Source organism: Ursus arctos, unplaced genomic scaffold, assembly GCF_023065955.2.
Source record: "Ursus arctos isolate Adak ecotype North America unplaced genomic scaffold, UrsArc2.0 scaffold_3, whole genome shotgun sequence".
Taxonomy (NCBI): Eukaryota; Metazoa; Chordata; class Mammalia; order Carnivora; family Ursidae; genus Ursus; species Ursus arctos.
In genome coordinates, this window is record NW_026622985.1 from 7,807,366 (window position 1) to 7,817,273 (window position 9,908).

The 9,908-nt window shown below is 48.8% G+C and overlaps 1 protein-coding gene across 1 annotated transcript in view; it reads left to right on the plus strand.

Moving 5' to 3' along the window:
• The window catches only part of PKD1L1 (polycystin 1 like 1, transient receptor potential channel interacting), a 112,296-nt gene extending 102,798 nt beyond the window's left edge, over window positions 1-9,498 (plus strand). The window contains exons 54-56 of the mRNA XM_057304560.1: window positions 1,083-1,244; window positions 2,300-2,467; window positions 7,852-9,498. Of these exons, the coding sequence (XP_057160543.1) occupies window positions 1,083-1,244; window positions 2,300-2,455 (318 nt within the window). The 3' untranslated portion in view covers window positions 2,456-2,467; window positions 7,852-9,498. The remainder of the gene's footprint in view (window positions 1-1,082; window positions 1,245-2,299; window positions 2,468-7,851) is intronic.
• The last annotated feature ends 410 nt before the right edge of the window (window positions 9,499-9,908 follow it).

The window sequence follows — 9,908 nt, forward strand, 5'->3', positions numbered from 1 at the left end:
GTCACACTAAGATGATGAGGTGCTTGAACTTTATCATCAAGAACAGGAAGGCAGTGGTACCCAGGGGTCCCTGAGCGCAGGAGTCGGGACCCATTACCACAGGCTCCTGGGGCTCTTGTGGCTGGTAGAGTAGGGAAGCCTCAGACCCTACATATGCTGTCTGAACAGACAGTGTCCTGTCCTCAGTACCTAGGCATCTCCGTGGGGTTCTGACACATGGCCAGAGGTTCAAGGGATTTAGGGCTGATCCAGGAAAGAGATATGACCACAAGAGACAGTAACACACACAAGCTGCATGTGGCCATGTCCTGACAGGTGTCACAGCCCCAGACCATCCAGAGGCTATGTCTTGGGGCCACCATCAAGAAGGAGAGAAGGGCAGGGGGGTGTGGGGAGGGTGGGAGAGGGGTTTTTTGTGTTTGATGTCGCCCAGCAGCAGGTGGGAAGTCTGAGTCAGCGCTCCCAAGGGCATGCTGGACTCCGGGAACTGGGTAACAGCTGTCTGTGAGATCCTGCAGTGTATGCAAAGCAGGCTCTAAATGGCTCAAACTTTGCTTGTTTGGACTATTTTTACAACAATTAAATGCGTACAACTTTGAGTTTGGTGCCCACCGGCTTTCTGAGCAAACAGGTCTCAGCCTACAGTAAAGAAGGAAACAAGCCAGGGCCACTCTGCAGAGACCGTATGAGCTCGGCTTCCTGTCTCCTGGGCCCAGGCTCAGGATCACGGTGGGGCCCCCAGAGCCCGGCAGGGCTGCGGAGCACCCTGAAACCAAGTTTGCATGTGGAAACGCACACCATGTTGACGATCTCCGTCCTCTACTGTTAGAGACTGAAAACACCCTTTATGGATATATCCATTTATATATCCATTTTCATTGTTGAATTCATCTTGTTGCAATTTAGTTCCATGCACGAGAGCTATTTTCCTGATTTTTTTTTGCTAAGCAGTTACTGTCTTACTAAAAGGTCATAAAATAGCATCATCAGATATAATCCCCATTTTATAGTCTATCGCATTAACAAAGCCATGTTTTGGTTGATAACATGAAATTCATCTGTCTTTTCTTTCTTCTCCCCAGATGAAAGTTTCCCTCGCGACTCATGCTCGAAAACGAAAATCTTTTCAAAGCCAATCCCTCGTGAGCCTGGCCGACGTGACTGCCTGCGTGCGGGGGGTGGCCCTGGCGTGGCTGGGACTGGAGAGGCCACGGCAGGAAGAGGCCGAGCTGGCTGAGAGGCGTGTAAGCTGTGGGTCTTGGCTTAGTGAGCACGATGGCTCGTTCGTAGGATGCTTTCATTGGAGAACCTCACTTCCGGTTATTAAAGCACGGTGGGATTCTGTGCCCCCTGTCATCGCAGAGCCGTGGCATTTCCAGTGGAAATTCTAAAGCACTTAGCAGATTACCAAGCACGTTCTCTTCCCTTAACTCATGATATCCTTGGATGACCCTGTGAGGTTAGAAAGACCCACTTTATGATTTCCAACCCCGCAACACACACACACCCCACTCTGTCCCTACACAGAGGCCGTTTGCTTTTGGTTTCTGCCACCAGTGCCAGACTTCTCCCGAAACATGGGGATGTAGGCACAGCATTTGAGCCTCGTCCCCGCGACGTGATAGCGAGCAAACAAAGCAGGTATTTGCACACTGAATGCCCAGCTCTTCTCCACGACCGGTACTTCCGTGTCACTGAGCACAGTTCCGAACCCGATCATGTGCAGTTGTGATCTTGGGCGTTTTCATAGGGCTTCACTCTTTATCATGTATTGCACCACCCCTTAATGCCTTTACATTCATGTGATAATCCTCATATAGGCGTTCTGAACACTGACACTTAGCTGCGTCCGACCCGGGGCATCAGGGACGAGTGTGTATATGTGTGTGTGACCTGGGGCGTCAGGGAACTGAGGTTGAGGGCTCAGGCCTAGCACCCGGGTCTCTGACTCCAGTGAGCTTTCTCACAAAGCACAATGCCATCGAGAGTCAGTACCACGAGATGCTTCTGAAGACGAGGGGAAAAGAAAGAAATTCATTTCTTTTTTTTTTTTTTTATAAAGATTTTTATTTATTTATTTAACAGAGATAGAGACAGCCAGCAAGAGAGGGAACACAAGCAGGGGGAGTGGGAGAGGAAGAAGCAGGCTCACAGCAGAGGAGCCTGATGTGGGGCTCGATCCCACAACGCCGGGATCACGCCCTGAGCCGAAGGCAGACGCTTAACCGCTGTGCCACCCAGGTGCCCCAAGAAATTCATTTCTTGAAGGCATTCACTAATCTGCTTTTCTTCGCTTCAGAATTACTACCTGGATGAAGTTTCCGATCTGCTAGATGAACTTTTGTGGAAGATACATGGTTTGTCCGGCAGCCCACAACGTCCTCTCCCAGAGCAGCGATTCGGTGCTGGAGAGGCCGGGGCAGAAGGCCATCCCTCAGTGGGCGTTTCTGCCTAACAAGCCACCGGGGTAAGCAAATGAGAAATTATTTTTATCGTTCTTCTTTTTAGCAAGATGTTTTTTAAGTTCTAAGGGAGGTATGACCTGGTCGCTGTTTCATATCATGAGGTGCATTTGCACAAATGTTCCCTCGGGGTAGGGAGCTGGTGGGAAGGGGCTCTGGTCAGAACTGAAGAAGTGCTAAATCGTGGAAAATGTATCTTGTGACCCCAGCTTATGATGGTGGCAGAAATATCTCTGTACTCCCTGACCTCTGACTCCAGCTGGGATCAACAGAGATAGGGAGAACCAGAAATGGGAATTCCATCCTCCCAGACACCAGGAAATATCCATGCTCCAGAACAGGACTGAGAATCCCCAAAATGGCGGCCACTACAGAGAAAATTAGACCAATGGGAGAGAGGATCCTGCCACTTCCCAGAGTACACAGACTTATTCCATTCTCAACAGCACACATGGGGGGGGGGGAAGAAAAAGCCCCTGGTTTGGAAGAAAAGATACTACAACATGACAGAGCTAAAGGAATCCCCTGCAGCATGAGTGTTGGGGACACGGGGCTGAAGGAAAGCCGTCTGTTACAGAAACCGTCTGTTGGTGTAGCGAGCAGAGGGGCTGTTGGTGGCCCACAGGCCTGGAGACACCCAGATGCCCACACTGTGGTAGGTACACGGTGAGAAGGCAGATGAGCGCTGGGCTCCAGCGTGACGTGTGTTCTCAGGGGCTCCCTGAGATCCAGAGAGACACCGTGGCGCCCAGACTGGCCACCATCACACAGCCCAGCGGCAGGGGCGTGCTCCCTGGCCACAGTGAGATGGACCCCTTTGTGCAGAAGTGGATGGTCATAACAAACACAAGTCACTATGGGATGATGAGACATGCTGCCCTAGAAAGCAGTCGTTGAAGATGACCGGAAGGGGAGGAGCTGAAGACCAGGTCCGCAAAGGATTGCCTCACACAGGTGAGATTGTAGGCAAGGTGTTCTCCGCACGCAAGACTAAATGCATGGAAAAGTTACCTCTCTGAAATAAGAGCGCCAAGCTGACAGAGCTAAAACGTGGAATAAAAGCTCAAAGGAGGGTTGACAGAGTCGAGGAAAGAAAAGGAACAGACACCAGAAACAGAGGCTGAGCAAAAGAAAAAAGGAACAGATTCACAGAAAAGAGAGTGAAGGACACGGATGGCAAGTTTGAGAACGCTCTGCAAAATGAGATTTAAAAAAAACACAATTAGAATTGATTTTAGGGACAATCAGACAAAAAAAAATAGAAGTCAGACAAAGAAGAATATGCATGAGGCACAGAAAGGACATATGTCATTAGCGTCTCCCTCCACCCCCCGGAGAGGAAAGTTTGAACAGAAAAAAAAAATATTTAAAGATATAATTTACAAAAACTTTCCTGAACTAAAGATATAGATCTATATGTTTAAAGAGTAATTGTAACCCAGGGAAGAAATGGATTCAAATCTGTTAAAACAAGGACAAATCTTCATAAAGTAACTAGAGTAAAAAACAAGAGAATCTTACATCTCAATACCTTCCCTACCCCCCAAAAATCAAGTCACTTCCAAATAACTAAAATTATTTAAAGGGTGTTTACTAATTATTATTTACATTGTAAGAAAGCTATTTAAGTGTGCATGTCATTAGGAAATTGGGCAAATGATAAGAAAACATAATTGTTACAGAATGGGAAATATGACGTCCGGTTGTGTAGGGAACTTAGAAGAGAATCTATTTTAAAAAGTACAGGTGCCCCTTACTTCTTTGTAGCATAAATTAATGGAAGAATTCAATATAAAATTTCAGAAGAAAGATGATTCTGTGCATTTGTATTCATTCATACCATGAGGTTAATGCTATTATTTCTAGATTCTAGGGTGAAAACAAAGGACCCTGCGTACCGCTAACTTTGTGCTCAGAGGAGAGTAGGGTCTCTGTTATGGAGCAGCAATGAATGAAAGTAAAATAAATAACTCGTCGATTGAAATCATAAGGAAAATGTGCACATGCACAAGCATGCACACATGCACACGTACACGTATCCATACACATGCACGCACACATGCACACGTGCACAGATACACACATCCGTATGCAGGCACGCACATATGCGCACATGCATACATACACACATCCGTACACAGGCATGCACACATGCACATGTGCACAGATACACATCCATACAGATGCGCACATATGCACACGTGCACAGATACACACATCCGTATGCAGGCACGCACATATGCACACGTGCACAGATACACACATCTGTACGCAGGCACGCACACATGCACAGATACAACTGTATGCAGGCATGCACACATGCACACGTGCACAGATACACACATCCGTACACAGGCACGCACACATGCACACATGCACACATACATCCGTACACAGGCATGCACACATGCACATGTGCACAGATACACATCCATACAGATGCGCACATATGCACACGTGCACAGATACACACATCCGTACGCAGGCATGCACACATGCACACATGCACAGATACACACATCCGTACACAGACATGCACACGTGCACACATACACACATCCGTACACAGGCTGCACACATGCACACGTGCACAGATACACACATCCGTACAGATACACACATATAAACACGTGCACACATACACACATCTGTACACAGGCACGCACATATGCACATGTGCATAGATACACATCTGTACAGAGGCACGCACACGTGGACACAGTGCATAGATACACACATCCGTACACAGGCACGCACACGTGCACACGTGCACAGATACACACATCCGTACACAGGCACACACACGTGCACACGTGCACAGATACACACATCCGTACACAGGCACGCACACATGCACACGTGCACACATACACACATCTGTAGACAGGCACACACATATGCACACATACACACATCCGTACACAGGCACACACACATGCACGTGTGCACAGATACACACATCCTTACACAGGCACGCACACATGCACACGTGCACACACACACATCTGTAGACAGGCACACACATATGCACACATACACACATCCGTACGCAGGCACACACACATGCACGTGTGCACAGATACACACATCCTTACACAGGCACGCACATATGCACACATGCACACATACACACATCCGTATACAGGCACGCACATATGCACACGTGCACACGTATGCAGGCACACACATATGCACACATACACACATCCGTACACAGGCACGCACACATGTACACATACACATATCCATGCACGCACAAACTAAGCAAAGCAGAAGGAAGGAATTTGTAAAGATGAAAATGCAATTTAATTAACTCAGCAAAAAATAGCCTGAGCTGAATCTTTTAACAACAATTAAATAGATAAATTCTTAGCTAACGTCTAGCTAAATACGATGGAAAAATACAATAAATGCACAGAATAAAAATGAGAAAGCAAAAATTAAGGAAATTCAGTGAATTACAAAATATTTGGAATGCGAGAACAGCCCTCAGTACTCCTCATGCACCAGCTAACTCGAGCCAGACAGAATCCTCAAGCAGCATGTGAAGACCACCCTTCCAAAGGCACGTCGGCTCACGTAAGTTCAAAACGTTCTTTGAACTGTTGCAGAGCGCAGAGACAGAGAAAGCTTCCAGATGCGCTTCTATGGATCTATGTAACATGTCGATATCAAAACCGGACAGCAATATCTCTAATTTAAAAAGACGAAACAACCACATGCCAGTCTTACTGATTTTGATACCAGAATACCTTAATTGATAAAACCTTGTAAAAATGAATGATCCCTATCAATGAAACCAAGGATTTCAGGGAACCACGCTCTGCCCCAAAATGTGGAACCCCTTCTCCCCATAGAAGGAGGGTGGGAAGCTTGCAGCTCTGTGGTCTTCACACCGGGCCACAGGCCCTGTGTGGAGAGAGCAACTTCCTGTCCCTCCTCCTGGAGCTGGTGGGGTCCCAGTGAACATAGTGGTGAGGCTGCCTTCCAACACGATGCCCAGTGCATACGGATCCTGATTCCCCAGAAGCAGGTAACTAGAAATCGTAAAACAGGACTTTGGGAATTTAGCATTTTCTCAGAAGAACATCATGATTGGAGGTTATGATCTTTATTAAGAATGTAATCTTGGGCACTTGGGGGACTCAGTCAGTGAAGCATCTGCCGTCGGCTCAGGTCATGATCCCGAAGTCCCCGGATTGAGTCCCGCGTCAGGCTTCCTGTTCATCGGGGAGTCTACTTCTCCTTCTGATTCTCCCCTCTCTCATGCTGTCTCTCTCCCTCTCTCAAATAAATATATAAAATCTTAAAAAAAAAAAAAAAAGGAACGTAATCTTGCTAGGGCACCTGGCTGGCTCAGTCTGTTGAACAATGGACTCTTGATTTCAGCTCAGGTCATGATTTCAGGGTTGTGAGGCTGAGCCCCCATGTCAGGTTCCATGTCGAGCGTGGAGTCCACTTAGCATTCTATGTCCCTCTGCCCCTCCTCCCCTGCTCATGCCCTCTCTTTCTCTCTCTAAAAAACAAAACAAACAAAAACAACTGCAATTGGAATTCAGCCTCAGATTAGAAGAATAATACGCCATGATCATTTATGAGTTTCACACCAAAGAAATGTTTGAATATCAGGAAACAGATAGTGACCTTCACCAAGAAATGGCAGAGGCTGTCACTTGATTTACTCCATGACTGCACTTGATGAAATGCAACGTCCATTTCTGATTTTTAAAACACACTCTTAATTGAAGTAATTCAAAAAATAAGACAGTATGTCAAGTCAGGGCTACGTGTCACAGTGCCATGTCCAAGACCTTCCCACGGAGTCAGGGACGAGGGGAGATTGTTGCTTCAGAAGTCCCACCGGAGCACTTTTATGGGATTTACTGCTCTCGTCCTGGAAGCGCTGCCCGAGTTTATAGATCTAACAGCCCACAGCCACACTTAGGGCGCGGTCGCCAGTGTTCGCCAGGGCTCCGTACTCACAGCGCAGCCTATGGTGGGTCCTCAGATGGGACACAGCTTGTGCCGTTCAGACCAGTTTCCTGAAGTTCGAGGACAATCGCACTCGACGCCCCCAGGGGTGTGGGGGTGCCTGTGGATGGCAATTCCTGCACCGCGACCCGCTGACCCCACGCAGAACGGAACCAGAAAGTGCTTGGCCTTGGAACAGACCGGCGGGGGGGGGGGGGGGCTGGACATCCCGGGACAGACCCTCTTTTGTATGCTGTGATCTGAGCCAACAACCCGTTTGAATTTCCTAACTTCAGGGCAGCTGTCTTTCATCTTAGCCATTAATAATTAAGATTCGTATCGTTACAAACTGGAAGGGTTCGATGCCTGGAGCTATGCGAGCCACCTACAAATCACATTGTTCTTTGTCTTTTCGAAGTGACTCAGTGCAGTGACACGCCGCGGGGCTGCCGCCTCTGCACGCTCGTCCTCGCCCGCTTGGCAGTCGCAGGTGCCTCGGCACGCTCTCTGCTCGGCTGTGTCCATCCCACCCGGGAGAGCTGCCCTCCAGTGCGTGCCCCTTGCTGAGCCAGAGGACCTGGCCCCAAATTCGTCCTGATGCCCCGGCCCCATCACCACCCTCCTAGGACCCGCTGCTCTGTGGGAGCGGCCAGGCCATTGAGACTTCGATGCAGCTTAGTGATGCCAGAGGGGTTTTTCCTGCCGATTTTCCTCTGGCTTTGCTTTTATGAACATGGCTGAGTCAGGCAGAAACATCCAGAAGGTCGGGAACAGCCTGACCTCAGGTTACAGTCTGCCTGAGCGGTTTTGGGCCTTTTCTTACAAGAAGTGTCGTTCCTTAGCGCTCACCTGCCCAGAGGAAAGCTGGGTATTTGGTGTAGCCGTGGAGGACTCGTGGCTCACTTTCCACTGCTGTGGACGTGGTTTGCGGAGGAGGGGGGCACGAGCACCCACGGCGTCTGCTTTCGGAGAGGTTCGTGCGTGCGCCCCGTGAGTCAGTGACCACCAGAACACAGGGGGCCATCGAAAGGGTGGATTTTCGTCCCACTTCTTCCCTTAACTTTGCCAGTTTGTGGGCGACCTTAAAAGATATTTAGAAGACTTGACTTTCCTTAACGTGGACAGCCTACAAATGCCAGGGAAACCCGTCCAGGAAATTTGCTGAGCTCCCCCGCTCATATCCTGGACATTTCATGGTCCTCATTGGGCTCCATAAACCCAGCTTTCTGGACTCATGAACACACGAAACTGGAATCCTTGAGAAGATAACAGGTGATGAAGAGTTTGTTTAAGGAAATACGCACTCGGCCTGGAACGCAGGAAGTATGGTCGCCCCGGAGAGGCAGGTGGGACCGGGGCTTGAGCACCTGCTGAGTGAGATTGGGTTTTAAGCGCTGGCTGGCTGGTGGGTGGGCCTAGGTAGTGACTGAACATCCTGAACCTCAGTGTCCTCCCCTCTGAAGGAGGCTCTCCCAGCACCAGGCTCCTATAATCATTCAACCTGGCTTTGCATTCATTCACCAAGTACGGTGGTGGGCACAGTTCCAGGGGCCGGGGGTGGGGGTCCAGTGATGTCTGTGTCCCCCGAGAAGACAGTATTCCTGGAACTTGGAAAATACAAGTCTCAGAATTGGGGGAAAAGTTCTGAACAACTCTGGTGCCCACATGGGTCGGCAGCATGGTGTGGCTCTTCGTGGCAGGCTGCGAGGGGCTGTTCATGATGCAGACGCTGGATTACGATGAGGTCTTGGGGTGCCAGGCTGGCTCGGTCGGTGGAGCACATGGCTCTTGCTCTCTGTGAGTCTGAGCCCCACACGGGTGTAGAGGTGATTTAAAAATAAAATCTTTTAAAAAGACAATAAAAAAAATTAATATGAGGGGCGCCTGGGTGGCTCAGTTGGTGAAGTGTCTGCCTTCAGCTCAGGTCATGATCCCGGGGTCCTGAGATTGAATCCCACATAGGGCTCCCTGCTCAGCGAGGAGTCTGCTTCTCCCTCTCCCTCTGCCACTCCCCTGCTTGTACTTGCTTTCTCCAATAAATAATAAAATCTTTTAAACAAATAAATTAATGAATTACATGAGGTTTCCTGGGAAGAATGCACTCCCCCATAACTCCCAAAAGTCACTCGCTAGGTAAGCAGGACATTGGTTCCGGATTTGACTGAACCGACCCAGCATCCCTGCTGGTCTGCCCGTGAGCTGTGTCTCACCCTCTTCTCTCAGTGCTTTCTACAGAACCCGGTGCTCAGTGAACACATATCCATGATTGGCCACAAGAAGCTACTAGAATATGTATATGGGTAGAAAGAGGGATGATGAAGTAAATAGGGCAGAACGTTAATACATGATTCCAAGACGAGGTATAGGAGCGCTCAAGTGAACTATTCTTGCAACTTTTCTTGTTCGTTCGAGATGATTTCCAAATGAAAAGATTTGGGGTGCCCAGCCGGCTCCATCGGTGGAACATGCGACTCT